Source organism: Ostrea edulis, chromosome 4 (genome assembly GCF_947568905.1).
Source record: "Ostrea edulis chromosome 4, xbOstEdul1.1, whole genome shotgun sequence".
Taxonomy (NCBI): Eukaryota; Metazoa; Mollusca; class Bivalvia; order Ostreida; family Ostreidae; genus Ostrea; species Ostrea edulis.
Genome location: NC_079167.1, coordinates 84,033,882 through 84,050,468, shown reverse-complemented (window position 1 = coordinate 84,050,468; position 16,587 = coordinate 84,033,882). Strand labels below are relative to the sequence as shown.

General features: G+C 35.2%; 1 protein-coding gene across 9 annotated transcripts in view; it reads left to right on the top strand.

Annotated features, from left to right (window-relative positions):
• LOC125672244 (cAMP-specific 3',5'-cyclic phosphodiesterase 4B-like) overlaps positions 1-16,587 on the top strand; it is a 112,508-nt gene that overhangs the window by 49,819 nt on the left and 46,102 nt on the right. For 2 of the 9 annotated variants that reach the window (XR_007368901.2, XM_048908419.2), the window contains exon 1: positions 10,820-13,091. The exons of 5 other annotated variants lie outside the window; for them this stretch is intronic. Coding sequence is in view for 2 of the 4 variants with exons in the window: in XM_048908419.2 (XP_048764376.2) it covers positions 12,895-13,091 (197 nt within the window). In the remaining 2 variants the exon portion in view is untranslated. Of the gene's footprint in view, positions 1-213; positions 7,220-7,450; positions 7,488-10,819; positions 13,092-16,587 lie in introns of those variants that run through there. 2 more of the 9 variants (XM_048908420.2, XM_056164009.1) reach the window with 2 other exon arrangements.

Here is a 16,587-nt window from a genome sequence, read left to right as displayed (position 1 = left end):
ATCCTCATTTGAACTTCGGTGCAAAAACTAATTAGATAGGCAGAAAGAGCATACCCGAAAATGGATTACACTGTAAGTGTGAATTAAAAAAACCCAAGGTTGTCCAACAGAAAGCTATATACATTAAAATTTAAAGATAACAATGCAAAATATATTTACTTCACCGTGTAACGTAAATCTTCACTGTGTAACATAAATCATAGAAAAGACGTCGCAATCAAATGACGTCGCAGCAGTATGAGACAGAAAAATCTCACATGGCTGTCTCACATGGTTAAAGTCGATCGATCTCACACTGGTAATAATGTGAGAAAAAATTATGTTATATAAAAAGCTCATAATTTAATAAAATTAAGTTTTTCTGTAAGTAATACTTAATCTTTCATATCAAGAAATTGATATTATATGTAAGTCTTAAACCTCAAAGTTAGGCAGAAAGAAGGCTGTAGGATTAAAATATTGTTATATATATAGTTAGGCAGAAAGAATTTAAGGCTGCAGGATTAAAATATTGTTATAGTTAAGCAGAAAGAAGGCTGTAGGATTAAAATATTGTTATAGTTAAGCAGAAAGAAGGCTGTAGGATTAAAATATTGTTATAGTTAGGCAGAAAGAATTTAAGGCTGTTGTAGGATTAAAATATTGTTAAAGTTAGGCAGAAAGAAGGCTGTAGGATTAAAATATTGTTATAGTTGGGCAGAATCAAAGCCCTAGCTAACATTGAAGTACCACCCCTTCTCTGGCCCATCCTTTTGACCTATGGGTATAAGTGGGTGGGAGTATTTTGTTTGCCAGTAGAAAAATGTAAAATGGTGACAATTAACATTCAACTCTGTGAACAAATCATTTCTGATGCAATTTGTAGAAAATAAGCCAAAGTTCAAAAAGCACAAGTAAACAAAAAAAAAACAAACAAACCCAACACTCGCATGAAATGAGAGAATTTGAGCCTTGACATTTTCTCTGTGTCAGAAAATGAAAACAAAACTGGTCACTATTTACTTAATGAATACACTAATTTTTTCAATATTTAACAAAATTAAGTTGATAATTAAGATAATTCATGAATTAAATCTTTTCTTGTTTGGCAAATATTCAAATTCTGATGTGCATTCATTGCCCTTTTGCACAGGAATTGGAATAAATTCATTCTTATGAACATTAATCTGAGTCAATACTGTGAATGTTTGTTGTGGGATAATCTTATATCAAATAATTACTCCTAAAGGAAAACTGGAAAGTCGACTGAGTTTACAGGAGTGGGCCCCGATTAAGTACACAATATTGTTTTATCAGGATATATTTGTGATCTCGAAAAGCTCTGATTGATTTATTCCCTGTATGGCCTGACTGAGTTGACTTTTGGGGGCAAGATTGCAGAAAAGATGGAAAATTAGACAAAAACAAGGGAATCTGATTTATTTTCTGTCAGACTGTGAAAGATTTCATTTCATTTTCACTGTGAAATACTGTAATTCATACAATTAAAGTTGATATCAGGGTAACAACAGTTGTTATTTTCACATTGGGAAAATAACAAAAGTAATATCGTCACTGTTTGAAAATAGCAATAGAAATTATAGTATATTGCCGGAATATTTATCCGCAATATAGAGAATCACATTTCATTTTCTACTGCTGTATATAATTAAATTTTTCAAGTTTCTTATTTGCATAAGCAAAATAAAATTAAATCAAAGTTATCTTATTGTTTAAATTAATGTATTGATTTTTATATCTAATTCACATCTTTCTTAATTAGGCACTACATTTTCTGTGCAATTAAGAGACAGCTAAAATGGGGATAAGAAAAATTTAAGAAAATGTGATAAACATAAAATTCATTGTTTTATTGTTGGATATAAGATTTGTTTTACTTGTGAATCTGGAGGGTTTTTTTTAAAATTTTCACTTGTTCTTTGAACTAATGAAAATATTTTAAAATAAATAAATAAAAAATTACTCGTGAAATAAATTCTATTCCAACAATAAAGCATTGAATATTCTCTAAATTGAGCAACAGAACAATGTACACTATATATAAACATTGATGCACAATGCAGACTCATATACCTAACGATCCTCTGCATTGTAAAGTTATCTTTTACTGCTATGACCATTTCTTCTTTAGCTTGTGAGGTCCATTTTGTGGAACCATTAATTTCTTCGTTATAATGATATGTTGCGTGTGAGGTTCATTTTGTGTAGTCAGTTTCCTTTAAAATATCTTCATTGATTTTAATAGATGTTAAGTACTAAGATGACTCATAAAAGCTTGACAGCTTATAACCCAGAGAAGTCCTTATTTAAGCTTGACAGCTTATAACCCAGAGAAGTCCTTATTTAAGCTTAACAGCTTGCACCCAGAGAAGTCCTTATTTAAGCTTGACAGCTTATAACCCAGGGAAGTCCTTATTTAAACTTGACAGCTTATAACCCAGAGAAGTCCTAGCTATTTAAACTTGACAGCTTATAACCCAGAGAAGTCCTTATTTAAGCTTGACAGCTTGTAACCCAGAGAAGTCCTAGCTATTTAAACTTGACAGCTTATAACCCAGAGAAGTCCTTATTTAAGCTCGACAGCTTATAACCCAGGGAAGTCCTTATTTAAACTTGACAGCTTATAACCCAGGGAAGTCCTTATTTAAGCTTGACAGCTTGTAACCCAGAAAAGTCCTTATTTAAGCTTGACAGTCCTTATTTAAGCTTGACAGCTTATAACCCAGAGAAGTCCTCATTTAAGCTTGACAGCTTATAACCGGGAGAAGTCCTTATTTTCTGGTTCAGCACAGAGACTGACATAAGGGATCATTCTATTGAGATTTGTTTTATTTTAGGTCCTATTATTCCTTGAGATTTCGTCCTATGAGGTTCATTTTCTGAGGTCCATTTCTTGCATAGAATGTTTACTTTGATGCCCATTTCCTAATGAGGTCCATTTCTTGCATGGAACACAGGGGCTTGTGCATGGAATGTCTAATTTGAGGTTCATCTCCTATGAGGTCCATTTTTGAATGGAATGTTTACTTTGAGGTGCTCTGATTTACTTTGAGGTGCATTAATTTCCTTTGAAATGATTTTTATGTAGGCCTGTGTCAGTGTGGATTATTTCTGAGGATGGCTGTGTGTCCATTTCATGTGAGTCTGTTAGAGATGACTCTGCATTCTGCAGTAACGATGACACTTAATGGGCTTACAGGTTGTTAACATGTAGGTCCAAGGTCATTCAGAAATAACCAAGGACATTGAAGTAGGTTGAGACGGCCTCCTCCCTAGGTGACAGGAGATGTGTCTTTTCACTGTCTTGTTTTAAATCACTGTATCCAACACTCTCTTGGAGGTTTTAATCAGTAATTTATCACAGTGATTCTTATTCTAAATCACTGTGTGTGACACACCATATCAAGCTCTTGAAGTTTTAATCTGTAACTTATCAGCATGGTAATCAGTGGATTTAGAATTTAACATACTTGTAGCTCACAGACTATTTGTTGAACAATTTCACAAACTATTTGCTGGACAATTTCACAGACTATGTTATGGCAATTTCACAAACTATTTGATAGACAATTTCACAGACTATTTGATGGACAATTTCACTGACTATTTGTTGAACAATTTAACAAACTATTTGATGGGCAATTTCACAGACTTTTTGTTGAACAATTTCACAAACTATTTGATAGACAATTTAACAAACTATTTGATGGGCAATTTCACAGACTTTTTGATAGGAATTTCAATTATTTGATGGACAATTTCACAGACTATTTGATGGACAGTTTCACAGATTATTAATTTTGATGGACATTTTCACAGGCTATTTTATGGCAATTTCACAAACTATTTGATAGACATTATTTCACAGACTATTTGCTGGGCAATTTCACAGATTATTTGATGGACAATTTTACAGATTATTTGATGGACAATTTCAGACTATTTGATAGATAATTTCACAGACTATTTGATAGACAATTTCACAGACTATTTGCTGGGCAATTTCACAGATTATTGATTTTGATGGACATTTTCACAGATTATTTGATGGACAATGTCACAGACTATTTGATAAACAATTTCACAGACTATTTGATGGACAATATCACAGACTATTTGATAGACAATTTCACAGACTATTTGATAGACAATTTCATTGATTATGTGATAGACAATTTTATACAGATTACTTGCATTCTCATGATGTGGTGGGGGGCCTCCGTGGCCGAGTGGTTAGAGCATCATGCTCAAAATCACACTACCTCTCACCTCTGTCGGCGCGGGTTCGAATCCTGCTCACGCCGGTAAGTGAGAAAGTTTCCCAGTTTACTTTCGGAAGGTCGGTGGTCTCTTCCCAGGTGCATTGTATCTGGGTTCTCTCCTCCACCAACAAAAACTGGGCGCCACCATATAACTGAAAAATTGTTGAGTGTGGCGGAAAACATAAAAAATCAATCATGATGTGGTGATCTGTGTTTTAGAATTCTTTAAGTTTATACTTTGGATACAGCCCCTGTTGAATACCGCATGCCAGGTATCCACTCGTGAGAATCTTCCATAATTTTGACTTTGTTTATAGACTATTTGATGGACTTATTGAAGTACTATTTCATGCGAGTCATGAATTTGTAGTATATAAACACTTGTATTCTGATTATATGGAAGTGATTATATATAATAGTGCACTAATGTGTAAATAGTACACTCTGAATCTCTAGATTCTTGTTTCAGAGCTTCAGGTGAAGTATCAGGGATTCTTCATGTATCAGATTATTGTGGCTGACTAGTGACTAATATCATGCAATGCTGAGTAAAGCTCACACCTATTGGAGCACTGCTGAAGTACGGTGCCACTCCTCTCCGATGAGAAAACATTGAATTGCAAAAACACCTCAAGTTCCCTGTCATATGGGTGGGAACCATAACACCTCAGTCACCTTAATGATACAGAATTTCATATTAAACCATAACACCTCAGCCACCTTAATGATACAGAATTTCATATTAAACCATTACACCTCAGCCAGCTTGATGATACAGAATTTATATTAGATTTGTCAAAATATTACTAATTGCCCCCACTCTTTAACACCTTTGAATGCTTAATAATTTGATCAATAAAATAGTGCTGTCTCAGCTGAGTTGATGTAATCGTTTTAAAGTAGCTGCTATCAAAGATGAAAATTAAAAGTCGAAAGCCCCTAATTACCACACGTATTGGACCTTGCTGAAGAAACGTTTAGCGGAGGATATACGTACATCAACATCTCTGATCTGTCTCATTTGAATTCAGTGAATTGACGTGCTTCATTTAGATGGAAATCACCTCATCACGTTTTCATTGAAATCATAATACAATACTTTCAAAAGCAGGCAGAGTCCATAAGTTTATAGGGAAATGATGAATTGAGTTAATCTGTCGTATTGACAGCTTGTGGTGAAATAACTACTGTCTGCAAATCGCCTTTAAGTTCATTGAAATGGTTACAATTTTAACCGGGTAATCCTACAAAATAAAAGAGATAGAGATAATCTCTCACCAAGTTTGCTGCTATTGACAAATTTCCAGACAAATTCCTCTAATTAATGGCCTTCCGTTTTTAGTGACTTGATCGAAACAAACGAAGAATGGCCAGTTACCTGAGTATTGATGTGGATAATGCAGACCTCATCTCTGTAGAGAGCCGCCTTAATTGTCCTGTACAGCTCTGTGGGGGTTTTCTGTGGAGAGCTGCCTTAATTGCCTTGTACAGCACTGGGGGTTTTTTCTCTGGAGAACGGTCTTCATTCCTGTACAGCCCTGGGTTTTGGGGGGTTTTTTCTGTGGAGAGCTGCCTTAATTGTCCTGTACAGCCCTGGATTTTTTTTCTGTGGAGAGCCACCTTAATTGTCCTGTACAGCCCTGGGGGGTTTTCTGTGGAGAGCCGCCTTAATTGTCCTGTACAGCCCTGGGGGGTTTTCTGTGGAGAGCCGCCTTAATTGTCCTGTACAGCCCTGGGGGGTTTTCTGTGGAGAGCGGTCTTAATTCCTGTACAGCCCTGGGTTTTTTCTGTGGAGAGCGGTCTTAATTCCTGTACAGCCCTGGGGGGTTTTCTGTGGAGAGCGGTCTTAATTCCTGTACAGCTGTGGGATTTTTTTTCTGTGGAGAGCCACCTTCATTGTCTTGTACAGCCCTGGGTTTTTTCTGTGGAGAGCGGTCTTAATTCCTGTACAGCCCTGGGGGGTTTTCTGTGGAGAGCCACCTTAATTGTCCTGTACAGCCCTGGGGGGTTTTCTGTGTAGAGCCGCCTTAATTGTCCTGTACAGCCCTGGATTTTTTTTCTGTGGAGAGCCACCTTAATTGTCCTGTACAGCCCTGGGGGGTTTTCTGTGGAGAGCCGCCTTAATTGTCCTGTACAGCCCTGGATTTTTTTTCTGTGGAGAGCCACCTTAATTGTCCTGTACAGCCCTGGGTTTTTTCTGTGGAGAGTGGTCTTAATTCCTGTACAGCCCTGGGGGGTTTTCTGTGGAGAGCGGTCTTAATTCCTGTACAGCTGTGGGATTTTTTTTCTGTGGAGAGCCACCTTCATTGTCCTGTACAGCCCTGGGTTTTTTCTGTGGAGAGCGGTCTTAATTCCTGTACAGCCCTGGGGGGTTTTCTGTGGAGAGCCACCTTAATTGTCCTGTACAGCCCTGGGGGGTTTTCTGTGGAGAGCCACCTTAATTGTCCTGTACAGCCCTGGGTTTTTTTTTGTTTGCTTGTATTTTTTTTTTTTTTTTTTTTTTTTTTTATACAGAATACTGACTGTCCATGTTGTTAGGTTTATTTGGAAGGGGGGGGGGGGTGAGAGAGATGGTTATTATAGGAACCGCTGACTTTTTGAGTGGGAGGAATATGTTCTTAACCTGTATTTACATGTACTAAGCAACCAGGGCTGACAGTTATGTCTTGTTAATTTGACTTCATGCAATACAAGGATGGATTTTCCTTTCTGATTCTCGACTGCTGCTACGGGACGAATGTTTGTGTTTTCTTGAGCTGGGTCAGTGTTGTGACAGCTTGTGATCATTTGTATGGTGACAAAGGACCTTAAATCTCAGATTTCCCACATCACATGATGGCAGCTTCAGTATATCGGAAGTTTAAGGGATTCATCCCCCACCGACGTAAAAAAGGGCCCTGCTCAAACCATCCCGAAAACGAACACTTTGCCTGCTATTGTCCCGTGCATCAGAAGCGGTAAGTCTGCTCTCTCTCGTCAGGCTGGTAACTCCATCAATTTATCATTGTGGCAGTTCTGTAACATCTGCTATATACCTGGCATTAATCAGCTGTGAAGTCCCAGGTACTTGTGTGTTCATTACTACGCTGTATTAGAGAACCTTGCACTTGTGTATTCATTACTACGCTGTATTAGAGAGCCTTGCACTTGTGTATTCATTACTACGCTGTATTAGAGAGCCTTGCACTGCCACCTGGATGGTTACAGCAGAAAGAGGTCCTGTGTGTATGTATACACTGAATCTGTTTTGTAGCTGTCAGATTGAGGTACATGATGAATTGGGCTGTGTAAATGTGGATATTAATGAAGAGAAAACAAATGTTTACTATTGAGGACTATGGAATTACCAAAACAAAATTGTTCTGGGAGTTTGATAAATAATAATTATCTGCTAAAACACACATCCTGAATTCTTCCCTTGAATTCATCTAATTATTGCGATGTGACGTACGTCCTATTGTGTTGTATGTTGTAATTCTTTTTGTTTTATACTGACCTTAAGTGCATGTTGTCAGTTTGTACAAATAAAAGTAACCCTCCCCATCTTAGTCCATGACAGGTTTCTATTGCTTATTTTCTAAATGAAGCAGGTAATTAGTTGCTGAAATCTGATGATGTTGTTCCTATGAGAAATTAGCTTGGCCCTCCAAAACCTGAGCAGTGTTTTGGAAATTCACTCCTCTAACATATGCATACAGAAAGGGGAATAATTGAAGGACGGGGTTTTAAAGATGGGCCAGATCAGTCTCTCCACTTGTGCACTCTATCAGTTTGTATGGGGTGATGCAGCATGGTGACTTTGCTGTGGACTCTATCAGTTTGTATGGGGTGATGCAGCATGGTGACTTTGCTGTGGACTCTATCAGTTTGTATGGGGTGATGCAGCATGGTGACTTTGCTGTGGACTCTATCAGTCTGTATGGGGTGATGCAGCACGGTGACTTTGCTGTGGACTCTATCAGTTTATATGGGGTGATGCAGCATGGTGACTTTGCTGTGGACTCTCTCAGTGTGTATGGGGTGATGCAGCACGGTGACTTTGCTGTGGAAGTCTATCAGTCTGTATGGGGTGATGCAGCATGGTGACTTTGCTGTGGACTCTATCAGTCTGTATGGGGTGATGCAGCACCGTGACTTTGCTGTGGACTCTATCAGTCTGTATGGGGTGATGCAGCACGGTGACTTTGCTGTGGACTCTATCAGTCTGTATGGGGTGATGCAGCACGGTGACTTTGCTGGTTCTCATTCTGTCAGTATAATACTGTAGGATTTATCTTCCTTGATACATGAAGTTATTATGGGATAAATTTATAGCTTTAAACATAAAAATATTTGGCTGCAGTTGGAGTGCAGAGATATTGTAATGAATATGTTAGCACTTTTTGTGGTAAAATTGCACTAATCATGTTAAAAAATGTACACTGCTAATTATGAACCAATGTACATTTATGTACCAGCTAGTGTACACTGTTAATTATGTACCTGTGTACTCTGTTAATTATGTACCTATGTACACTGTTAATTATGTGCCTGTGTACTCTGTTAATTAGGTACCTGTACACACTATTAATTATGTACCTGTGTACACTGTTAATTTTGTACCTGTGTACACTGTTAATTATGTACCTGTGTACTCTGTTAATTATGTACCTGTGTACACTGTTAATTATGTACCTGTGTACAATGTTAATTATGTACCTGTGTATATTGTTAATTATGTACCTGTGTACACTGTTAATTATGTACCTGTGTACACTATTAATTATATACCTGTGTACACTGTTAATTATGTTGTTAATTATGTACCTGTGTACACTGTTAATTATGTACCTGTACACTGTTAATTATGTACCTGTGTACGCTATTAATTATATGTACCTGAGTACACTATTAATTATGTACCTGTGTACACTGTTAATTATGTACCTGTGTACATTGTTAATTATATACCTGTGTACACTGTTAATTATGTACCTGTGTATATTGTTAATTATGTACCTGTGTACACTGTTAATTATGTACCTGTGTACACTATTAATTATATACCTGTGTACACTGTTAATTATGTTGTTAATTATGTACCTGTGTACACTGTTAATTATGTACCTGTACACTGTTAATTATGTACCTGTGTACGCTATTAATTATATGTACCTGAGTACACTATTAATTATGTACCTGTGTACACTGTTAATTATGTACCTGTGTACACTGTTAATTATATACCTGTGTACACTTTTAATTATGTAAATGTGTATATTGTTAATTATGTACCTGTGTGCAGTTAATTATATACCTGTGTACACTATTAATTATATACTTGTGTACACTTTTAATTATGTAAATGTGTATATTGTTAATTATGTACCTGTGTACACTATTAATTATATACCTGTGTACACTTTTAATTATGTACCTGTGTACACTGTTAATTATGTACCTGTGTGCAATTAATTATATGCCTGTGTACACTATTAATTATATACCTGTGTTCACTTTTAATTATGTACCTGTGTATATTGTTAATTATGTACCTGTGTGCAGTTAATTATATACCTAGGTACACTTTTGATTAAGTACCTGCCATTGTGCAGTATTATCACTATTAATTATGTGCTTATGTACACTATTAATTATACACCTGTGTACCATTTTCATTATGTACCTGTGTATATTGTTAATTATGTACCTGTGTACACTATTAATTATATACCTGCGTACACTATTAATTATATACCTGTGTACACTATTAATTATATACCTGTGTATACTATTAATTATATACCTGTGTACACTTTTGATTATGTACCTGTGTACACTATTAATTATATACCTGTGTACACTTTTGATTATGTACCTGTGTATACTATTAATTATATACCTGTGTATACTATTAATTATATACCTGCGGACACTATTAATTATATACCTGTGTATACTATTAATTATATACCTGTGTATACTATTAATTATATACCTGTATACACTATTAATTATATACCTGTGTATACTATTAATTATATACCTGTGTATACTATTAATTATATACCTGCGTACACTATTAATTATATACCAGTGTATACTATTAATTATATACCTGTGTACACTTTTGATTATGTACCTGTGTACACTATTAATTATATACCTGTGTACACTTTTGATTATGTACCTGTGTATACTATTAATTATATACCTGTGTATACTATTAATTATATACCTGTGTACACTTTTGATTATGTACCTGTGTATACTATTAATTATATACCTGTGTATACTATTAATTATATACCTGTGTACACTATTAATTATATACCTGTGTACACTATTAATTATATACCTGTGTATACTATTAATTATATACCTGTGTACACTATTAATTATATACCTGTGTACACTATTAATTATATACCTGTGTATACTATTAATTATATACCTGTGTACACTTTTGATTATGTACCTGTACAGTATTATTACAGCTGTTATGATTATCATAGAAGTGCACTAAATTTATACTGACAGCAGAAAAAGTATATTTGCAATGTTTTATCCTTTATCCCTTCATAACGACATAGGGGAGTAGAGGGAGAGGGGGGAGGATTTCATCTGTACGAGTCCATGATTGCATTTGTGTTTAATATTACCATTATAAAATGCATCGGGTACAATGCGCACTTGCAGGTATACCCATCCTGAAGGGTAATGCTTGCTTGTTTTTGAAGGTCTCCTTTTATTGACATGATATTTACCTGTCGTATCAGTTTGAGAGGAATCTTTGTAATTTCAGATTTAGAGCTTTTCGTGCTTGTTAGTCAGCATGATGTAACAGCCAAGTAATAGCCAAAATTACTCTCTTGAGCATTATAGATGAGATAGACATTGTGATGTCAGTGTTATTGGTAAGGTTGGCATTGTGATGTCGCACTAATGTTATTGTCCAACATCATCATTCAGATATCAAAAATTTTCTATTTTTTAAAACAAAACATATCAAATGTATGCATATTTAACATATGTTGCATATAAGTGTAATGATTTCCTAAGATACACTATGAAGTCAAGGGGAATTTTAGAATTGTAATTGAAATATCAAAAAGAATTGTCTGCAGAGACATTTCTTAGTGATTGTTAACAAATCTCCATCAGGCATACTGGATAAAATTAATGGCTGTTGTAGTGGCAGACTTTGTTTCCTGATACACCTTGTCACAGAGGTTTAAAAAAAAAAGTCAACTTGCCCAGTAAACTTGATACATAATGTCAGTAAGCTGGAGTACTAAGGGGGAAAACTCTGACAATCTTCAACAATGACTGGAATGCAGAATCCTCAGAGAGCATAGATTAATACATCAGTTCAGCGTCATACATATTCATTGACGCATTACCGGGGCAGAACAAAGCCAGATTTCTCAGATTCCAGGGGACTTTATCAATAGCTGTATTTACTTAGAGTTTTGAATTATTTTAATCTCACATTAGTTTAGGGAACAAAATCACTTTTAAATTGATAACTACAACTTAGAGAGGTGAATCGGTCATGCAGTCAAGTGATGTAACTGCAGATGGAATAATTATGATACAGGGAAAAAACTCAGAATTTTACACTCTGTTGTAGTAAAAATGTCAGATGAGTTTCACTGTAATGGAATGAACAATTTTCTTTAAAAGAAATGTTTTTGTACATAAGACATTGTTATAGACAAAATGTTATCAAATTTGATGAGCTTAATTATATCTTCAACAAATGTTTTAAAAATTTACTTTAAACGTTGTGTAGATTTACCAAGAAAATTCCTTGCTGTCTTCTAATTAAGTTTATTACACCTATTCAGTCCTGGGTGATTCTTGTTCTCTCTGTATATAACTTTGTTTACCTCGTGTAACAATGTTTTAGTTAGAGTTAATAAAGGAGAGGGCTGCAGCTTGTCTTTTGATAAAGATAAGATGAGATTATAAGCCTGTAAATTTCAGCTGACCCATCCAGTGGTTCTTAGTAAAATCCCAATAAGATTAACAGTGACTTGTTATTAGGATCAGTTGTCATTTCCTGCAGAGAAAGCTATAGATTTTACTTGTTTGCATATTTTTTTAAATCACAAATTCTTTCTTCAGTTACCATAAAGTTTTGAAAGAAAACGACAAGCAGTTAGATTTTGTTCATATTTGCGTCATTGGAATAAAGAACTCCGTAGGGGATATAACATAAATTTTATCATTTCTAATCTTGATGCCGGAATCCCTCAACCATTAAATCATCGAGCAAAGAAAAAAATGTCTTCTGCCACTCTCATGAAGTGGTTGATGAAGAGTGAAAAAAAAATCCCTCATTTTCTCGAGCTTGACCCCTCAGGGTCATGTTTACATTGTCTTAGCTACCTGGCCTGCTGTTAAATCACCTCCACATGTTTCTCCTTTATCTTGACAGTAAACACACTCTTGTTGTTTAATTGAATGTTTCTATAATAAGTTAAAGATTCCTTATCTAAAGGATACACCGGAGCAATGAAACGGTAAATTCTGACTGTATCTGGAAGGAGCAGGTTGAATCTCCATTTTGATCTGTAAACCTGTGAGTGTGTGGTTTGTGTAAGAAAGCCGTGAAAACATCTGTTGCCAGGAAGGAAGTCCTTTATAGATGGCGGAAAATGATGATGTTTTTATTCGTCCAAGAGTCACAATGGAGGCTAGTGAAAAGGATGATGATAAATCAGTGTTGGAGGAAATTGTGAAATTTAATGTGGAGAAATCAGAGAGGTTGGAAAGGTCGTGGGGCAGGCGAGCCTTGTCCTTCAAACTACCAAGGTCGTGGAGGACCACCAGCAGCAAATCAAGGTAACACTGTGTCAGTTATGCCCTCGCAAGGACTGACAAAATTGTATGGGATCAGGATAAAATTTTATGCTTAGCAATGGGTTTAATTTCTAGAAGTAGGGAAATGGATTTTCTTTCTTCTTGTTTGCCCCAATTAAAAATTTGATAAGCTATTTCTTGGGTTAAACTTTTTCATTACTGTTAGAAATCTCTCTCTCTCTCTCTCTCTCTCTCTCTCTCTCTCTCTTTCCTTTTGACTCTGACTCTCTCTCTCTCATTAATATTTTAATGCCAGTTTTTGGTACTGGTATGCACGGTGTTGTCATACTACATGATAATGTCCCAGTAACTTGTTAAAATTCTGAACCTCTTCTGAATAATCTACATACCGCGGGATGTCCCCTTGAACAATGTGAAACACTCCATTAGACTTTAAGAAAAGTTTAATGTAGGTGTACAGTCAGATGAATACAATGTCAGAACATAAATTAACTCCTACAGCCATGTTATGGCTTGAATTCAGAGGAAAGGGGAATTTTCTTAGTTATGATGAAAATAATTATTCTGTTTTGATTGTTTTTCATTGTTGTTCTCTGCTTCTACAATAAGTTTGTGCAGATGTTCTTGACAGAAAAAGTGTTTTCCAAGTAATTATAAGGAACACTTCATAGTCTTAATTAACCGTTTTTAATCTAAACACCTGAGTTGCTTTAAAGCTTTACTGTCATGAGGGGCTGCTGAGCTAATCCATCTGTCCATCTGTCTGTTCCGTTTCTGTATAGGTTTACCTATCTATCTGTCTGTCTGTCTGTCTGTCTGTCTGTCTGTCTGTCTGTCTATCTATCTATCTATATATATATATATATATATCTGTTCTTCTGTCTATCAGTTTATCTGTCTATCTATCTATTTATCTGTATTTCTGTTTATGATTCCGAGATAAAAAATCACGACTGACATAATGAAAACGCTGTCTGTCTGTCTGTGCTAGTTAAACATGTGGAAGTAAAATGGAATTATCAGTCTTATAACTCAAGCATTAAGTTCACTTCATTTTGACATTCTGTTATTTCAATCAATTATTGACTGTTAAATTTGGGCAATTGGAAGTCAATCATTTCATCTGCTGTGCTCCGTCAGTGACACAAATTCTTGCTAAGAGTCTGATACAATGAATATTGCCTTTATAAAAATGTTTAGTAAATACAAGTTTTGATAACTATTTTATTATTAACCAAACAGCTTTTGATATGGATTCTTGATTTATTCACAATGAATACAAAATTTCATTCAACCTTTCAAATTGAAATCAATATGTTACATCAACAGGTGATGCTGTATTTATCTTAAAATGTACATACCCAGCAGGTGCTTACAAAAATGTATGTACCCAGCAGGTGCTTACAAAAATGTATGTACCCAGCAGGTGCTTACAAAAATGTACGTACCCAGCAGGTGCTTACAAAAATGTACGTACCCAGCAGGTGCTTAGAAAAATGTACGTACCCAGCAGGTGCTTACAAAAATGTACGTACCCAGCAGGTGCTTACAAAAATGTACGTACCCAGCAGGTGCTTACAAAACTTTTAAAAGAGGAGAGATGTGGATCTTTCTCTGAAAAAAAAACCCCGAAGCATATCCCAGTTTGCTTGATAAAAAAAAAAATAGAAATATGTACATGCATTAGATATGATTAGTTAAAGTAAGTCACTTTACCGATCAGCTGAGAACGAGGATACTTCTTTGAAAGTGAGAAAGCTAGTTTATTGTTAATTAATATATAGAATATCGGCAGCAGTTAGTTCTAGCCGTTACATTTATCTGAAAAGAATCGGAAAATTCATATGAACACAATTCTTGATCGATGGAAATTTAGATTTTTGTTATAGAAATAAAGTTAATTGTTTTATAAATAAATGGTTTAAAAATAATTATACACAGGATAAACTTTGTATTTACATTAAACCCAGCTCCCTAAATTATGTTATAAACACGGTGTTGATCTATATGTAGAGTGAGATGAATTTCATTGGAGGCTCCCACAAATTTATTTAAAAATTGAAAATTGCTTGAATTGACCAATCTAGTTCTGCAGCAGAAGTCCCCCCCCCCCCCCCCCCCCCCCCGAATTTCGAATTCACCTGCCGCTGTTCTAGCTACTATATATTGGGTAGCCATTTTTGAAGCCATTGAAATTTAAATCTCATTTTTTTTATGGCACAATGAAAATCAAAATGATTTGGAGGATTTAAAGCATGTGTTAATGACAGCGATAGTGGTACTTGATTTCAAGGATTTAAAGCATGTGTTAATGACAGCAATAGTGGTACTTGATTGGCTATACCATTTGCAGGGACTGACACTAACGGCTGTCCGATTGTCCGGGACAACTTAAAACGGTGGTCGGACAACTAAGTTCTGTAGTTTACCTGTCCGATGGGACAACCAAAAATAAATGAAGGGTATCCGTGAAATTTTAATAAATTCTACGTGAAAAGAGTCCTTAAAGTTTTTGAAGTACATCTCGTCGATAGAAATAATCTGATAATCAATATGGCGTTTTTCTGGTTTTCCCTGATCTAAATTTAGATTGTTCATTAATATCGACCAATCAGCTTCACGGTGTATTTTAATCGCGCCAATCAGATGTCTCTATTGTCGCGTGATTCTTGTATATAAAAATGTATATACATAGATTGCTGTCTGAGTGACAGGAGTTTTGAAACCATTCAATACATTATTATTAATTAATGATTTCACATGGAGATCACAAGAAAACCAGGGTAACACTATTAATAAAAAAACACTCATGAGAATGCAATGCATATACATTACAGTTTTTTGTTGGTCAGTTTCGGACAAGTACATTTTCCATTCGGACAACCTAAATTTCATGTTAACTTGTCCGAAGGGACAGGTTGGTATTAAAATTAGTGTCAGTCCCTGATTTGTTGTAACGTTGTGGATAGTCACATCATGATTTTATGATACAGTCTTATGACTCCAACCTTATGTTGAAGTCCCGGCCTTATATTGAAGAATCTGTTATATTGAAGTAAAAATAAATCGCCAGTAACATTATATATATATAGTTCAACATCAGTTATATGGATATTTGGATATGATGAACATTCAACAATTTAGGTTGTTCCTCTTAATTTCAATATATCCAGAGTGGACTGAATTAAGTATATCAATATATAGAAAATTTTCAAACAGACTTTAGGTCAGACATCAGTATAGCCACAGTATAGAATTAACAAATTACTGTCAAACATAATCAAATAGTTATAGATATTGTATATATGAACAAATTACTGTCAACCAAAATCAAATCATTATAGATATTGTGTATATGAACCGACAGAGCTCAGGTTAAAGATAGGATGCTCTTCATCGGTAAAACCAGTGTAAATTATGTTTAAATGTAATAAATGTCAAGCATTTTGATGTCTTATTCATGAACGTGATTGTGCGATATGTATGAAAAACACCAAAAATTGTGCCGAAATGACTT